The sequence below is a fragment of the Coturnix japonica genome, chromosome 2 (genome assembly GCF_054131305.1).
Source record: "Coturnix japonica strain WE chromosome 2, WE-NBRP24, whole genome shotgun sequence".
Classification (NCBI taxonomy): Eukaryota; Metazoa; Chordata; class Aves; order Galliformes; family Phasianidae; genus Coturnix; species Coturnix japonica.
In genome coordinates, this window is record NC_140664.1 from 38,877,236 (window position 1) to 38,895,552 (window position 18,317).

General features: G+C 40.4%; 1 protein-coding gene across 3 annotated transcripts in view; it reads left to right on the forward strand.

Annotated features, from left to right (window-relative positions):
* The window catches only part of KLHL14 (kelch like family member 14), a 56,954-nt gene that overhangs the window by 17,023 nt on the left and 21,614 nt on the right, over nucleotides 1–18,317 (forward strand). For 2 of the 3 annotated variants that reach the window (XR_014942551.1, XM_015855482.3), the window contains exon 3: nucleotides 642–763. Coding sequence is in view for 2 of the 3 variants with exons in the window: in XM_015855482.3 (XP_015710968.1) it covers nucleotides 642–763 (122 nt within the window). In the remaining variant the exon portion in view is untranslated. Of the gene's footprint in view, nucleotides 1–641; nucleotides 764–1,164; nucleotides 1,659–18,317 lie in introns of those variants that run through there. The other variant, XM_085537457.1, reaches the window with a different exon arrangement.

Consider the following 18,317-nt stretch of genomic DNA (forward strand, 5'->3'; position numbering starts at 1 on the left):
GTTGCTATAGCCAGTGGTGCACAGGGGGAGAGCAAGGAGAAGGGGGGAGAGCTGGGGGAGAGGGAAAGCAAGAGCCTGGGCTAAATTAAACAAACAAAAGTGCTTGTAAGTAGTGTTTAACCCATAACCGTTAGCCCAGTGCTACTAATTGTGCTAAACTATATATCTGAAGTTCAGTGTGTGATTAAAGAGTTGGCTCACAAACTCTCTGCATAACCTTAATTTTTTCAAGGTTCTTTGAGTGTAGAATGGCTTATAATAATGATTTTGACTAATACGATTTTTGACATGCAACTTTAATGCTTAACCTTAGTACAACTCCAGAGCATTTCATGTGTATTCAGCTGTAAAGAGTGATGATTTAAAGGGATAATATAAGAAAAAGGTCGTTCTAGAATGAACCTCTAACAAATTGCATAAAGGAAGCTTATTATTCCATGAGTAGAGAGATATGCAGCTTTTCTGATCATTTTTCTGCTTGGTTCAAAAAATTGTTGAGACATGATTGGGGAAAGAAACACAAAAAAATGAAATGGAAAACTGCAAGCGGTGAACATTCTTTTGATGGTTATGATTTTGTTGCCACTAAAAATACTTTTCAGTAATTCAGTTGTTCATCCCTCTTCTTGTTTTGGGTGCAGAATTCGTTCCAACAAGAAAATGCTGTTATTGGTTGGAGGATTGCCTCCTGGACCTGACCGGCTACCCAGCAATTTGGTTCAGTATTATGATGATGAGAAGAAGACGTGGAAAATACTGACAAGTAAGTGGTTTATTTTTGTACAGTTGTCTTGATGAATTTAAAAACATGGTTAATCAAATTAGACACTTTATTGATTTGTTTCTCTTCAGAGATTTGTTTATGTATCACAAAGGGTTTCACAATGGAGCAATAAATTGAGATTGCAGAAGATGCTAATTTTATAATAGGATAGGCCTAAATTAACAATGGCTTAAAATCATTCCAGTAAGTTTTTTAAGTAAACTTGTAAGTCTTCCATCCTCTGACATGAATGGATGCATATTTATGTAGATGTGAACAAAATCTGGCTTAGGAAAAAAATAAGACAGTGTTTAGTCAGCTTTCTCACTCGATTCCCCCGTGAGCCATAGCAGTAGAACACACCTTCAGCTCTCTAATGCATTTTTACTTCCTTCTTCCAGCTTTATTTGTTGTCCGCAGTCATTAAAGAAAGGTTTCCTTTGTACTGTTCTGCATCCACTGCTGACAGAAACACTGGTGGCATATGTGAGCTGCAGTAAACAGTGCATGGTGGCTTCTATCACAGAATTCCTTCCCACCTTCTTTTAAAGGTTGATTGTGTTTTAGAGCATGTATTTTGCCTGGAGCATTGAGGACTTTGGAACTTATTGTTATGTTGGTTGCGATTCCCAGTCTAACTTGGTCATGGAATCAAATCATAGCTTCTTGAGTGCAGCAGGCTGTGTGTGCATTAGTCCCCTTGTGGCTAAACTGGCTGCATTGGTCAATAAAACTAAATTTTAACTGTCAAAATTGCCCAAAGCAGTATAGATAAAATAATAAATGAGCAATTTTGATCCATAAATCAAAGCCATACTTCTAAAACTGGACAACTGGTAAAACCTGGATTTCTTAATGTACACCCTTTTTTGAAATAAAATAATGTTCTACAGAATTCTGTAATGGGATGCATCCATGCTAAAATTATATGCACAGATTAGGATTAAATGGAATTAAAAAAACTGATATGATGCATTGAAATAATGCCTCTGCAAATTGCCTTATCCTGCGAACAGTTTAGAAGCCATTCTCAAAATGCTGCAGCATAAAGACTTGCCTAGAATTAGATACCTTGGATTAATAATTGAAGCCATTGTTTAAGAATGGAAATTATAAAAGGAAATACAAACTGTATATAGGGCAAGTCTCCGGCATCCATGCTAGTGGAGGATATGCTACACCTCATGTTTTTTAGAAGCATGGAATAGAGTACTTAGCTCTGTACACTACTATATGGGAAACTGGTAATCACAGCCTGAAGCTCTGAATAATCAGCTGAGGCAAGTGTGGGGTCAGCAGTAGGAGCACAAGTGAGGGTAATTCAGCTGCACTCCCGGAAGGAGTGGAGCTTGACTCCACCTCTCTTAGACTTCATTTAAGGGCTGACCACCACTAAGGCAGCGTCTCTTTGTGATTGCTCATTTGTGAAGATTGGATAGCCAGCCTCAGCATTTTCCAGCCAGACTGAAGGCATCCATATTGGTGGGTTTTTCCTATAGATAACCTTTTGGATATCTATCACCATCCTTCTTGTATTATTACCATCTTTTGTATTATTTCATCTTACAACTACTGTAAGAAAATTCTAAAAATGGTCAGTGACAAATCAATGATATTATATAGGACTAACACATTTGGTATTTTTGAATTTGTTGTGTCTAATCCAGTGGCTCACCCTGATATGCAAGAGAAATGCAACCTTTACTTCAAGATCTGAACCCTCCACTGCATGAAATAACTTCATTCTGAATCTAAGTTACCTGTAGATATTTAAGGTTTTGTAAGAATGAAATTTATTCAGTTCTTGGTTACTTACAGTGTGATGCTATCTTCAAAGCTGTAGGAAAATGAACCTGAAGGCATGATACCTAAGTGTTTTGGTTAAAAATATTGACTTGACTTCACAGCAGTATCTGAATAACGCAGATGTTTATGGTGGTATAAAAAGATGCTTGTGAACTATTTTATGTAATTTTATCAAAATAATGTCGGCTTTTCTGGTTTACTTTAACAGATAGTAAACAAAAATTCTCTTTCCGTCCTGTTGGCCTGGGCTTGTGTATGCTGAAGGGAACACTTTTCTCACTGAATAAGACTTAATGACAGCAAGCACGGTTCTCACTGAATCTACTCGCCAAATATTAACAATAATTCTTTTTGAAAAAATTGAGGCACATGTTTCGAGTATGCAGATGTTTTATGCCCATACATTGTTTTCCATTAAAGAGAGTGGGAAGTGGGAACAGGTTGGAATAGGGTTTTTGTCTTGTCCATCTGTAAAACACTGAATGACTCTGGTATAGCATATGAGCACATGGACTCAACGATTTTAAGAATGGGTTGAGCTGTTTTAGGAAAGACTTCAAACTAGTCATAGTATAACATGGTGATAGTTCAGTGCACTCATGATGTTGAATAAACACCGTGGTGTTTAGCTGGTATGTGGGAATTTAAGGACATTGTTCTATCTTGTTTTTGGAGTGCTTTTTGTAATTTAGGAAGTATATTTACATCCACTTTTGATCCTTTTGCTGTTAGCTCTATCCCAGTCAACAATTTTGGAAAATAATTGATCTGTTTATCCTATTCTGGCTTACAATCAGTAGTGAAGGAGGGGGAGGTTATTTTTGCTTTTTTTTTTTCTTTTTTCCCTTGTTCAAAAGCATTGTTGGTCCTGAGGTTGCAGATTACCCCCCACTCATTAGGATAAGTGAGGAGCTTGCTCCTGGAGAACAGGGACAGATTAAAACCCATGTGCTGCTCATGTGTCTTTTTGATGAAAACAGTGTCAGTCCTTGTATCTGGTACTTCAGGATGCTTCTCTCGCAGTATCACCTGAGGTGCACATCATTTCCTCCTGTAGTAGCAAACGTTTCCTTTTGATCTACATTACTCATTTTCTGCAGTCCATGCTGGTGACATTGGGAGGTAGGGATACCATCTAGCAAACTTGCTCCTGGGTGCAGCCACTGAAGAGGGGATGTGGGTCTCCTCTCACCCTCCACTGAGAAAAGCCCCAGAAATTACTCAGGGGGATCTGCGAACTCATGTGCAGACATATGCTTGCCTCTTGTGTTTACTCCTTTCTTTTCTCTTTGGAGTGGTTGTTGGTCCTATTCCTTTACTTAGGGCTCTGTGTCCTGCCTTGTGCGATGCACAGGGAACACAAAACACCAGCCATCAGGAACTGCTGTCTCCATGTAAGCCATAGCTCTGTATTTGGAGCCGTGAAGACGGTTGCAGGTGGAACAGCACAAGCTATTGAGTATGACGGCTCAGCAGAGTAGCAATCTCATTTTGTTCCCACTACGAGACTAGATCTATTGGCAGGGGATACTGCCCACCTCTCTCTGCCTGGCTACCCAAAGCACCAAACGCATCAGTACTAATGGGAGTAATTCTAAAGGAATCAGGAAAACAACTTGCCTTGTTCATAGATCCACAAGAGGAGGGGAAGCGTGCACCCATTTCCAATTTTTTAATGTCATCATCTATAGGCAAGAATGCTATGGCTCAAGGGATCGGTAGATTTTTCACAGTCTAGTATTACTGTGTATATTTCCTGTCTTGTATTTCTCATAGAGTTATTTTTTCTATGTTGGCAACAAAGGATAGTGACAGAAAAAGAGAAAGCACGTGGCATTTCACAAACATTTTTTGCCACCTAATTTTATTTAATGGGGTCACAGTCCTAACCTGAGATTCAATAAGGTGCACATTTCTGTATAGTTTGAAACATTTCTTACTGTACAGTCATGCCTGAGCAAAGTAGAGGATTTTATAGACTGTATGGCCAAGTACAGCGAGCAGATCTTTACTGTGTGATTTCTTTTCAGCCTTGCTTGCACATACACAACCCCAGTTCATTTTTTAACTGAGTGCTGCCTATGTCATGTAACAGCATCTGGCTGCTACTGGCAGAGACATAAAATGAAGCTGATGGGTGTTTGATAATCCTTACCACTCTGAAGGATTTTTCATTATTCTATGTGGTTTTACAGTCCTTGTAACTACTTACTGGGTGTGGGACAATCGGGGTCCCCATGTCACAGCCTTATGGTCTTATTGGCCAGAATGGGATGCCACTACTTCTGTTTTAATTTTGAGCTACAGCTCTGCCAGGAATCATGGGACTCCTTTGGTTATTCTCTTTATCCGCAATGTTTAAGATTAATTAAACTTTAAAGATGTGAAATAACGTTTTATTTGTTAGAATTATTCTGTAATCAATGCAAGTTTCAAAATCCGAAGCCTATAAAGATTTTTTTGTGTGTTCAGAATTGCATAGCTCTCCCAAAAACCCTACTGCTAAGGCAATGATGTATTACTTTCACTTTCATTATATGTTTTTAATCAGAGCGTGACTTCACACTAGACAAAGCAATGCTTTATGCATGGTCTCACTTGTTTTTTGCTAAAATCTTTTGACATGATTAATTTTACTTTAATGCTTTTGTCTTGTTGTAATGGTAAAGATGATGAGTATAAACCAGGACAAAAAAATACATGCTTTTCAGTCATAATGCCTATGAGCATTTAAAAATATATTAAATGAAAGAAAAAAATATCACAAGAGACTGATCCAACTGGAATTAAATTTCTTGCTACCTGAACAGAGAATGAAAGAAATAAATAAAAACGATGCAGTCCTTGCTTTATTTTTGGTGGGGTTTTATATATTTTTTTTCATGGCAGTGTATCCATCTGTCTGATTAGAAGTGATAAGTAGGAGAGAAAAGGTGTTTTATGCATTTTGAGGTATACTCTCAATGCCGGGCTTTTTGTCTGTCCAAAGTAAGAAGGGGTAAAATGCTAGGAAACATTACCGAACACTTACAGAGCACTTCCCATCTGTAGTAAACTGCAGCAGATCTTTCCTTCACATCTGTACTTGTCTTTTTTAAGAAGATGCTAACTGTAACATGCCTTACCCTCCCTACATAACCACATTGTCTGTCTAAACCATGAAGAGGAATCAAGAAGAGTTAAAATGATCCCAAATATACATACAGGCAGTAGTGTATTTATGCTTAGATATTGCACTTGGTTTGGATTTGAAACTAATGTAAAAGCCAGTGTCACTGGCCAATGAAAAGTATTACACAGGTGGTATATTTGGGTAGGAAAAGAAATGCATGAAAGGTCACCAGAGTGAATAGTTTCACCAGGATAACCAGCACCTCCTTTCTAGTCACCTAGATAGCCTTAACCTGATTTTAACTCTCTCAAATTTCTGTGAACTTCCTGCTCTTTACTAGGACTACTTCAGTCTGCTGTATTTGGTCAGTCTGCGAGAACAAACAATGAATCAGGCACTTTGATTTCATTCTCCATCTCTCTCCTTCATGCCAGCAGCAATAATGCAATATCAGGGAGTTGTCAGTTGCTTGTCTGCCTCTGTCTGACGGGTACAACAAGCAGCAAGTAACCTTTCTGTGATCCCTTGTGAGTGCATCTTCCTTCCCTAGATTAGCTGTGTTTCACACGAGGCAACTTCTACATCAGGTAGCTTGGTTAGCATACAACATATTTTTATTTCAGTCATTCTGACTTCTGGATTTTCCTTCACTGCAGTCTGTGATAGTGCAGCCTCCCAGGCCGCAGTCCTCCAACTTCAGTAACAGCATTCCGAGTGTCAGCCTGCACTTAAATGTACGGGTGGTTCTACAGAGCCTTTCATAAGTGCACAGGCATTATTTATTCATTTTTACCAACAGATAATTCATGTGCAAAGAAGCAAAAATGGTTTGCTTCATGTCATTGTTAGCATCAGAGAACCTGGGTCGCTCTCTGTCTTAGCCTGCTTTTTTTTTTTTTACTGCCGGGATAGGGGTATTTCTTTTGTTTCTATTTCTGCTGGCAGTTCTGTGATACTTCACTGTGTCAGCCTTTCCTGTACAGGACAGTACTCTGTCCTTCCTGGGTAAGTTAACAACAAAGCCCTTGCTCCACTGTTTCCTGTAATGGCTTCAGCACTGCAGTTTGTTGGTACTTTGTGTGTATTAGTGCTTTACCCAGTTTTCCCTTAAAAACTCCTCCATATCTTCTGTCCCAGATTGGTTATGTACAAAAACATGTAGTATAATCTATATGCTTACATCACAAGTTCTTAAGAGCAATTTTCAAAGGCATTAATATCAGTTTAAGTACTACTGTATGTCTAGCAGATACTGTGCCGTTGGATATTTTTACTTCTTTTAAGTAGTTGAATTCAGTGTAGAACTTACACTTACTAAAAGAATGTTAGTGTGTTAGAAGCAAAGGTTTCCTCTATCAATTTACCCCTAAACAATTGGTAGATTGAAAGAAGTGGTGCTTGCAAAAAGTGAGTAGAGTCAGATGGAAAAGTTAAATCTCTTGACATGTGCCAGTTATAATTTCTTTTTTGTCACCTGTGAGAATAGTACATACTTATGTTAATTAAAAATGTGTCTTGATGAACAGCTCTTGGCAGCCCTGATAAATTTCTTCTCTCTGACTTCATTTATCCAGCAGTCTGGGATGCTGCAGTTTCTGCTTTAGTGCTGTATCAAGGATGGTTTCACCACTGCATTGAAAACTTGAGCAAGCATTAGTGCATTACTAAGGCAGAAGTCTTGATATTACCTGCTAGGCAAAATCAGTAATTGTGGTAGGTATATGTAGAATTTGTGCAAGTATGTATACACGTATCCACATGCTCCTATTTATTCTCTTTCTTAGGCAAGCACACCTGGCTTGACCAAGCAGCCTGTTAAGTTCATTTCAGCTGAAACCCTCAGAGAACAAGGGGCTAATATAAATTATTCATGTTTTTTTAAAAAATTTCAACTTATTCATAAAGCATATTATTCTGCATATTCCCCACTTTATTCATAAGCATGGTGTATCATAGGTAGCGGATGCCTTTCTCTTCCTATATTCTCAATTCCTTTATGTCTTTCTACACAGTGTCTTTGAAATGGCCAGTCATACTACCATTACTAGGCTTTAAGGCCAGATTCAGTCTGTTTGTGCTGAAGCCCTCAACAGTCATTCAGCTTTTCTTAGCTGCCTCCTGCCATTTGTTACAGACTTCTGAATACCATCTACCTTTATGGAAACATGGCTGTGTGGAATTTTTCATTTTCTTTTGCATGTGCAGAGATAACTTCCAGGATGTTGATTTTCTTTTGCATTTACAATCCTGCCTGAATCTTCTCATCATCATCCTCAGAAGCTCCACAAGCAGTTACTTTCAGGTGAAGTCCAAAAATCTTACCTAAATGTTCTGCTGCATATTTGTGCTCAGCCAGGACTGTTTGTGGGTACAGCCCTATTCCAAAATGTCCTTAGGCAGAGGCCAAGACAGTGCAGAGGTGAGGAGTGGGTTGGCTCCAGGTAAGAAGCTGGCAGGTGTAAGACAGATGAAATATCAGGTGTGTCATTTCCACATCTTGCAAAGAAAGCTGCTGATTTCTGGAGATGCCGGTCCCTGCTGTATCCTAGCAAGTAAATCTAAACCTTTGACTCAAAACCTTCCCCCTATGTTGTAGATCTTACTTATTTCTACCTACTATTTCAACTTCAGTTACTCATCTTTACAGATCATTTGAGAATGACAGTTTGATTTTGCAGCAGCTTCTACAGATTTTTTCCAAGGCAAAATAAAACATTATTTAAATCGTGAGAAAAGGATAAAGGCAACTGAAATTCAAGTTTTTGCATTTCCCTGCTTTGCCCAAGTCAGAGAATAATATCTTTAATTTGAGTCCCTTGTATATGTCCCAATGGATGTTTCATAGCTTTGTCCACAGTTTCAGAAAAGCCAATTGTGGATCAGAAGCAACATTGCTACAAAGAAGTTGCCGTGCTTTTCCAAGTAAACCCAAGTAAACAACATAGCCTAAGTGCTTAGACTTAATGGAGCCTTAAAGGATCTTCAGCATTTCAGGTTTTCTTCACTCATGAGGATCTTGTTTCTGCTGTAAATATACAAACTGTTGTCCAAGCAGAGTATCAGCTGTAAGCTGTGTTGGCTTAGGTTCTGTTCAAAGCAAATGACCCATTTGGATGGATATAGATTTCAGTAAAGTCACATAATCTCCAGTGAAAGGAAATATCACCAAAAACTTTCTCACCAGCTCTTTGTAGGTCCCTTAAAGCTATATGGCCAGTGCCTCTAAAAACTGAGGCCTTTGGAATAGATAGCTTCCATGCTGAATTATGTGGTGTTGGATGAATTTAGTGTGTACTGGAAACATGGCTTTCTGCTTGTTAGATGATTTTAGGTAAAATGTATGTGTTCATTCTCATCTAGTTGCACTGGGGTTTATGTAGCAGTAGTGGGAACCAGGCATGTATGGAGATGAAAATCAAATCTGGTGTCTTCCTAGTTGCTTACTTCAGAAAGCACTCTCTTTTCTAGTATCTACTGTGACATTTTATTTATGTACAAATGGAATGCAAACAGGATGGCAAAGCACCACTAGCCGGGCAAAATGTAATCATAAACAATTCTCATAGAAATCCTCTGACTTCTTGAGAAACTGATAACACACTTTATATGTATTCTCCTTCCAAAGCTTCTTAAAACAAAACAGTTTCCTTCCAAGAGGTTTTGTTTGTAATTATCTGCAATACAGATTTCAGAAACATACCTTATTTTTCTCAGTTTCCTACTGCTGTTAGTGTTTCTCACAGCTTCCTTTGTTCCTTTCTTCCTTTCCTTCCCTATCCTTCCTCCCTTCCCTACTGCTACACCCTCCCTCTGTTAAGGACAGAAATAAAATGTATTATGGACTTAGTTTTTTTTCTTCTTAGCTTTCTGTCTCATACCAGGTGTTGTATGAGCTACTGTTTTCATTTAACTGAATGCTGGAGTAAGTATCTGCAGGAAAAGCCTAATAGGTCTTTATGGGAATGGTTTTTGGTATGTTGCTTTATCACATTTATATATTGTGATTCTACTCCCAAATGGAGACTGTGCTACTATAGGGTATGCAACTGCAAAATGACTGTTCATACTGAGGGGGGGAAAAAAAAAAAAAGTGTTAACAAATTGAATAGTAATGAATTAACCTGCAGAAAAAGCATTTTGCCCTAGTACACAGAAACCCTGCATAACTAGAGCATATAATTTTAAATGAAGCAGGCTCTAGGAATGCCTCAATGGGTGTGATGTCGACAGTAGCTCATAATTCATGGATATGAATTATGGCTGAGTATCAGGAAAAAACTTTCTGACATTGAGATCTATTAGGTTGTGGAATAATCCCCCATGGGAAATGGTGGAAATTCCATTGCTGCAAGCCAGACTGAGTCCTAGGAAAGGTACAAATTCTGGCCCGGCCTTAACCTTTTAGGGAAAATGAATTAATTGGTTGGGTGGGTGCACAGCCTAATTAGGTGATTTTGGTCTGGGGCGAGCAGAAAAAGTCCAACGTGGGCTGGTTTTGTCTGTAGTGCAGTGCATAGCAGGAGCTGTATTTTCAGCACAGAGGGGACAGCTGGTTTCAGGTGCCCAGCAGCAGCCAGCATCCATGTGGGGCCTAGGACTGGGGAGCAAGCCTGGCTGCCCTACTGGGGAGTGCTGAGAGGGACAGTGAGAGGGAATTGGCTTCCCCTTTGTCTCATGAATGCTACCAAGTGAGCCTACCCAGATGCTCTAAGGGTTCAGCAAATGAACACCCATGGCTTACAGTATCTGATGTGAGCCTGTAGCTCTCAGTGACTGAATCTAAATTTCCCTAATTTTGTTACAATTAACTACTGTTTTCACTGCACACAATTTTAGCTTTAAAAACATTCAACTCTGAGATGGGCTAAACAGGAAAGGACAGTCAGAAGGACCTACGAGTGTAACGCTTTCAGATGGGGAGGCTCAGGAAATGACATTAATAGAAGTCGTTAAAATAGATTTTAATAGAATTATTATGATAAATAGTGTAATAGCTGCATTTCTCCTCTTACAATCTCTCCCCTCAGAGAATGGAAGAACAGAATGTGTGGGTCTGATCTTGGCTCCTAGTGGTCAGGAATTACAGCTGCTCTATGCACACAGCTTAACTAGCATGTGCGCCTTATGTAGAAGATACTTTTCTGATTGCAATGACGTGAAAAGAATGTCAAACAGTTACCAGATGAGGAAAGAACTAGACTTCTTTTTTTTTTTTTTTTTTTTCCTAGATGGATCGTTAAAGAGTAACAGAAAATTCCAATTAAAGGTCATGGAGTGGTTTTCTGCCCTCATGCATGTGTAAGGCATTGCGCAGGCTTAACTAACGGAGAATTTGACTCCCAAATTTTCTCATTTACTGGATGCAAAACTGAAAGGAAATCTTTATGGCCAGCTTATAAAGCTATATAATGAAAAATTACAACAGCAGAAAAATGTATGCGTATCATATCTCTAATTCAGCAAAGTATTAATCACACTGATGTTCAGCAGTGTGTTTAAATACATGCTTAAGTAGTTTATAAAGTACTGACTGCAAACATCTTTATATGACTGTGCATTATCATAGGACAGAGATTATCTGTATGCTATCTCCAGAGAAGTGAAGTCATGTTGAGAGCCATGGCAGGCGGTACAGAGCTGGGTGACATATGGCGTCCAGTGCAGCGTTTGAGCCTCTGTCCTAGGTCTTCTTAACACATTTCAGGGGCTTTATGTACCATGTTCAGTTTCCCCCAACAAAGTTGGAGCCGCTGTTCTCTTATCAGCTCATGGGTACTCTCCAGCACAACTGGAAAGAAAGGATCATTTAAACACTCAGATTTTTCTTAACTGCAAAGATTTACAACAGCAGTAAAACCCTTCTCCTAGAGCAACGATCTGACCTCAGCCTCCTCATTTTAACAGACTGGCTTCTCCTAGCAGAGGATTGCTGCCGTGGAAAGGGTTTGCCCACAGGAAAAATACCTCTAGTGCACTCCTGAAACAGTCCCAGCTTCATATTTTCACATTGGGAAAAAAACTGTCCTCATAGAAAATAAGCAGTTCCTTAAAGTCCTCTAGCTTTACACAGGCATAAAATGGCAGCGTCCTGCAGATGTGAAGATACGTCTTTAAGTAACAGAATAATTTGTTTGAATAATGCTAAGCTTGCTGTTTCAGGAGAAAATGTTTTTATGCAGAAAACTCCTATTGATCCACCACCATCTAATGATTTTCACCAAAATAAAATCTTCAGAGCTGGCCATTTACCCATAGAACATCACAGTTATTTGCCTCTGCTTCTGAAGACGCTAATTAATTTTTGAAGCCCATGAAGTTTGATCCCCAGAGCCCTGAGTTCCTCTCTGGCACTTGGGAAAAGGCTCCAGCAGGCAGGATGTTCTGTCAGGTGCTGGACCTGCCTGTGGATTCTTGTGGGTTGGGATCCTTCCTCTGGTTTAGCAAGGGACTGGACAGTCTCTTCTTACAAATACACAGATGTAATGTAGCACCAAACTGCTGCAAGATTCATGAGTGCACGGTTCCTGGGTACAAGGGATCTCTGTTAGGAGTGCAGGTGTGTTGAGCTAGTCATTGGCTTTCATTGGTTTTCTGCTGCCCAAGGAAGGCAGACACCAGAGCCACCTTCCGAGTCCCCAGCTGGAGCAGTTCCAGGTAGGTAGCAGAGAATGGTGCAAAATTACCTGGAAAAAGCACTAGCTCAGGACAGTCTGAGTTTTTAGACATAAGAAAAGTAAACTCCATGCGCTGAATTTATGTTGCTTTGTGAAAGCTGTGGATGAAACATACTTAGAAATGATTTGGAGAAGTCCACAGATGCTAAAAATCTGGAGATGAGGATTTAATTTGACTGTGTTGATTGTTCCTATGCGCCTTCATAACTTGTGGATACAGTACCTATTAATTAAACTTAGGCCTTGGACCCACTGGGACCTTTGAAACAAAGGTGAACCTGAGAACTGTGCGCTAGTTTGAGCTAAGTCACGGAATTTCTTCAGGTATCACTGAACTGTACTGCAGCAATTTCAGTACTCACAGTTCTACCTTGGGAGTGTTCCCACTCAGAGCAGCAATAATGCTGCCCTTTGTCGTGAGCCTAAAGGAAGCCCGAGTGCCTGATTCTGATTCTTTCAGGGAAGTTCCTGCTGAGTAAAATTAGCGGCTTTGCCAACACTTTTATCTCTGATCTTGTACATTTATGTATTAAGGCAAAGCTTTGTGATTTGGCTGATTGTTTTTTGAAATGGGAGGGTTGGATCTCACGGTTGAAAATTAAAAGCAAATTGAAAGTAAATTGAAGGAGCGTCAAGCGTCTGTAGTGTCCTGCAGTTAGTGGTAAGGACTGCAGATTTTAGAAACGTTTTGGGTTATCAGCAACTTGTACCATGGATACGTGTTCACAAGTAATGTGAAGTACAGTCATTGAAATTGTGCATATGAACCCTATGTGCTGCAATAGAATTAAATGCCTTTTTGTAATAACTCACGAGCTTTACCTATTGCAGAGTACCAAAAAATTACTTAATAATGTCCAAAAATAAAGCAAATAGAAGGACTGCTTTGAAAGCCTTCATATAGCTGATCATATGCTACTGTCTTACCAGGCTTAAAGTCTGAAGTTCAGCTTTAAGAACTTTTTGGATAGTGGAGATGTTTCTCTAATAGAAACACCGCTGTTTCTTGGGATCTTTATAGTCAGTGCAAAATTTCAGTTACACGGTGCACAAATGAAGTATGCTAGCATGAGAAATGGGCTGATTTCACCAGCTCATTTTGTAGGTATTTGCTATTACTGCTTGTTATCAGTGGATTTTTGTTGTTTTTGAGTCTAAAACCTTTGTAATTTGTTATAATCAAAGGATTGCGGGAGATCCTATTCACCTATTTTTCTTAAAGGCAGCAGCCACTAGTTGAGCCACAGCACATGATAGTGCTTGTGTTCCTCAGTGGTTACAAATGTGAGGTAAAAGGTGCTCTTCTGAACATTTCTAACCAGTGTTTTAAGGTAGTTTGAGCCAGTGGCTTTTATAATTTTTAGCAACTTAGAAAAGGAAGAGGAGCTTGCAGGAGCTTGAAGAGCAGGTCTGGGACAGAAGTGATCTTGAATACCTGCATTTCATGGGAGGCTGAAAGAAAGCTGGATGTTGGGAAGGAGTGTTCAGTTGTATTTGACTTGCAGGTTTGATAATAATTAGTGTTACTGGGATGGATGATGCCCTATACCTCTGCACATCACCTCTTTAAAGAGGTGAGACGAAAGCTGTAATTATGGTTTACCTTGATGCAATCCAGGCTGGGATTAGCCTTGAAGACAGCCCTGAGTCTCCTCTGGAATAGGAGAAAGAACTATCTTAGAGAGGTTCCATAGGTTATTTTTTTGTCTCTGTTTCCTCGGACCCTCTTTCCCCTTCCCTACTCTTATAGTGAGAAAGCGCTCGTTCTCAAAAGCAAGCGTGTTGCTTCCAGATCATCATTAGAAGAGAGAGGGTGGGAGCTTTGCAGTGTATTGGCAGGGAAGGGAACTGTGCCTGCTGTATTTCACTGGGACTGGTGTGTGGAGGAGAAAAGCAGATGTGTGTGGACTGCTGGAGAAATCACTGAGTGATTCTCATGCAGTCTGGGTTTGGGGAGCTGAGTCAGAGCCTGAGCACTCCCAGCGCCCATCATACCTAGTGGAGATGGAGGGGCTCAGCATCTAGCAGGATCCATGTGCAAAGCATTTATTGTTTTTTGGTTTTTTTTTTGTCTGTACTGCATGTGATTTCCTCCTTTTCACACTGAATGTGAAGAACAAACAGAAGTTAACTGCCTGGGAGGAAGCTGGCTATGTCTTTCTTCTTTTGTGTGTTGTATTTCACCCTTTTGTTTTTGGTTGGTTGTGAAACGTAAAGCCAAAATATGATGGAAATGCTTTTCCAAGGGGAGGGGGAAGGCTAGAACAGCGCACACCATCTAGTGGCTTAGCATACAACTACTGGCTGGAAGGAGACGGGCAAGGAAGAAATGCGACAGGGGGAGGAGGAGGACTCCTGCAACTCTTGCCATGAACTCGATGTGCTTTGGACTCTGCAGCTCCGAGATGGGTGATCCAGAAATGCTGGAGCAGCTGCCGGGTACGGAAGCACTCAGCTGTCTATCAAACCAAGAGTGTATCACACACAAATGAGTTGCACTGAGCACAGGTCGCTTGTAAAGAACATTAGAAAGCTGGTGACATCAAGCCCTCTGAATCGGGAAATGTGAGAATTAAGCTGCTTCTGCAACCTTAATTTGGCCTCTGTTTGCTTAAGCATTAAGATACAATCTCTACTGATAACACGTGCTATTCTTTGTTATGTGTCAGTGCACAGAAGGGACTGTGCTGAATTTCTGCTCACAGTATTCTTTCTCTGTTGTTCAGCAAGTAGATCCAGTCTATCATACATGACTAAAATCTTTTTCTGAAGACAGATTTTTTTCCCCAAGGTTTCCTTCCCAGTGTTCACAATGACAGAATCTGACTGCTTCATTGGCAGTTGTTAGTGTATTTTGCCTTGTCCTCTTTGTGAATAGCATAGTCAGTCACTGTTAGAATTTTGCAGTTAAGGAACAGAGGTGCAATGAGATCCAAGTCAGAGGTATCCTTTACTTTGAGGGGCTCATTTCAAGACCCCTTCAGGCCTTGTTTTCCTGAATGCCTCTCCAGTCTGCTTTAGTTACAAGAGCACAAACAGACCACTCTGGCGTGTCTGACACAGAGATCAGACACACATAGTGGCTGTTCTCAGAATAGGTGAAGCAGGTAGCTGTGGACAAAGTTAGCTTTAGGGACTTGTCTAGCATCGCAGTAAGAGTGTAGCACAGGCAGGGACAGAGTCTTGCCTTTTCAGAGTTGAAGCAGCTGTAATCTGCTCTGAAATCTGTAATTTCAGAGTTGAAGCAGCAGTAATCTGAAGTCTCTTTCAGCATTGTGTGGTTCATTCACAGGGCAGCCCCATCCCCTGCACAGGGGCTATGGTTATATGGTGCATTAAGCTGTTGCCGTTTTTTCAAGTTCCATCCCATGATTCTGTCTCCTTCATTTCAGTGCTGAAACTTGTTCAACTCCCAGGTGAGCTCGCTTAGGGCGTTAAATCAAAATGAAACTATCCTCTCTTATTTTCTGTGTTATTTTTTCTACCAAATTACTGCTTTGAAAGGGCTCACTGAGGAGTGTCAAGGAGAAACTGTGCTGGCATGAAGAGGGCCCTGGATTGCCTGATCTGTGAGAGGGACAGGACCACAGCATTGAATGGTGTTCAATCTAATAGGTTTGTACCATGTGTGCTGTTGCTGTGGTTAATGCAAGCTTGCACTGTTGCTGATACATCAGTCCTTCCCTCATGGCCTCTTGTTATGCTTCATTATCAACAGGTCTCTGAAAATGTAAAGCAGTACTGTTACTATAGAAAGAAAAATAAATTTAATATTAATTTAGTCCAGCTTTATTGCTGGGTATTTTTTTTTTAATACACGTTCTCATTTCATAGAATCATAGAATATGATTCTAGGATTCACCGACCCTGGGGGTGTTCAAGGAAAGACTGGATGTTGTGTCGAGGGACATGGTTTAGTGGGAGCTATTGGTAATAGGTGAAAGGTTGGACTGGATGATCTTTTAGGTCTTTTCCAACCTTGGTGATTCTATGATTCTATGATTTGATTTTCTCTGTACAGGTGTTCAAAATAAGTGTTCTCAGCTGATTTTACATAATTTTGCTTCTCAGAATTACTCATGGTTCTGCCATTTGCCTTCCTTGGGACTCCATCTGTGGGGAGAGCTCTAAGAAAACATTTTAAACTTCATTTCTTTTGGAGGAAACACTCTGCATTTTGTGTGCATTTATTCCATTGTGTCCTTCTGTGTTTAATACATTTTACAGTGGGCTCTTTTGTCCACACTCTGAGCAAGATGAATATTGTAAATTATATTTTTGTCTGACATGAAAAAGTGTCAACACTGAAACACTTGACATACTGGCATCCTGATTTTGGTGATGATGAGAGCATTTATTTCTTCCAGGGCAACTCTTAAGTGCTGTTTGTCTCATGCTATTAGTAGGGATTTGTAGAAAAGGGAAAGTCTGGACTTTCCTTGCTCAGACAGGAATGTTTTTGCCTACAGGTATGTGTCAGAGTTTAGTGAGAGCTGCTGGCTTCAAGAGGACCGGCCATAACAAATTTCATCCAGGAGATAAGGCCATAGGACTTGAGACAAGCTACTGTGTACCTACACAGCATCCATCCAAGGCACTGACTACCTGCAGCATAGATCTGAGATCAGTCAGGGCGGAGGTGAGGCTGGAAGTGAGTTCACCTACTGTATTACTCAGACCAGAACTGGGTGCCCAGACCCAAGCAGAAATTGGGCTCCTTGGCCCATGGGCAGCTGTATTGGTGGTGACTTCAAGCTGGTCAGCGTCAGTAAGACCAACTGCAGCCCTCAGAACCAATAATCTGAGTAGCTAGTCCATTAAAGATGAACTAGGAGCATTACTGTGACTGTTATCAAGGATTCCTGAATTGAATGTTTGTGGTTATTCTGGAATAATAGCTGCAGAGGGAACTAAGCAAATGTGCATGTCTTGGGGTCAGTTAGAAAACAACTCACAAATGGGCCACTGCTCCTGGTGAAGGCCTTTCTTTCCATGGTACTAGTGGAAGAGGGGATGCATGTCCTTGAGCAGCTGTCTTAGATGATCTAAAAGTCTCCAGTGGGGCAAAATAGTGTTTCTTTCTGGAGCTTTCTGGCAACTCTGCTGTGGTTTTATCCCATCAGGGACTATTCATCATTTCCTCCATGTGGAGATTTTGTTGTGTGAAGTGTCACATATGAATGTTTCATCATGCGACTATTATGATGTGACGAGATGTCATTCCCTGGTAATATATGTCAGGCTCTACATTAGAGACCATAAATCCAGGCCCGAGTAGGTATACAGCGTATTCTGTTGGGAAACAGCTATCACTGAGGTAACATTGCATAACTCACTTATGGTGGACAAAAAGTGTTGCATGATAAGCTGCCTGACACCAGGCCAGGATAGTCCTAGAGAGGGTCTGGTTGGGCTTGGGCAGCATGTTAGCACATGAATAGAAGATAAAAAAGCAAGAGGAGCTGTTCATGGCTTCTAAAACTGTAATTTGTAATGTTCCCATAGGATCATATATTAGATCCCACTGTTCTGCTTCATGAGAAGAAGTCGGGTGTATTCATTTACACAGGCTTCTCAGGCACTGCATCAGCAGTTCAGCTGAGAGGAGTTATTTCCATTAGGGAAGGGAATGGGGAAGCACTGCAGAGTGTATATTGGTTTTCTATGCACAGTGAGGATTGAGCCAGGACCTTGGTACTGGTGCTAATGTGTAAATGCAGGATTTTCCTACTTGATACTTACACGAATGCTTTGAATTGAAGGTAGATTTTAAACTTAGGTTTTCATTTTACCTTTGCTCCCTTGCAATCTCAGTTAAGTAGAAGCTGTGTCCTGGATGAACTCTGCTGGCCTCTGCCCATTGTACGTGTAATGGTTTGAATGGAGTTAATGCAGAACTAGCATGGATATGAAGAGGTTGGGAAATGTCTATCAGAGCTGATGGAGCTCTCAGTGGTACACC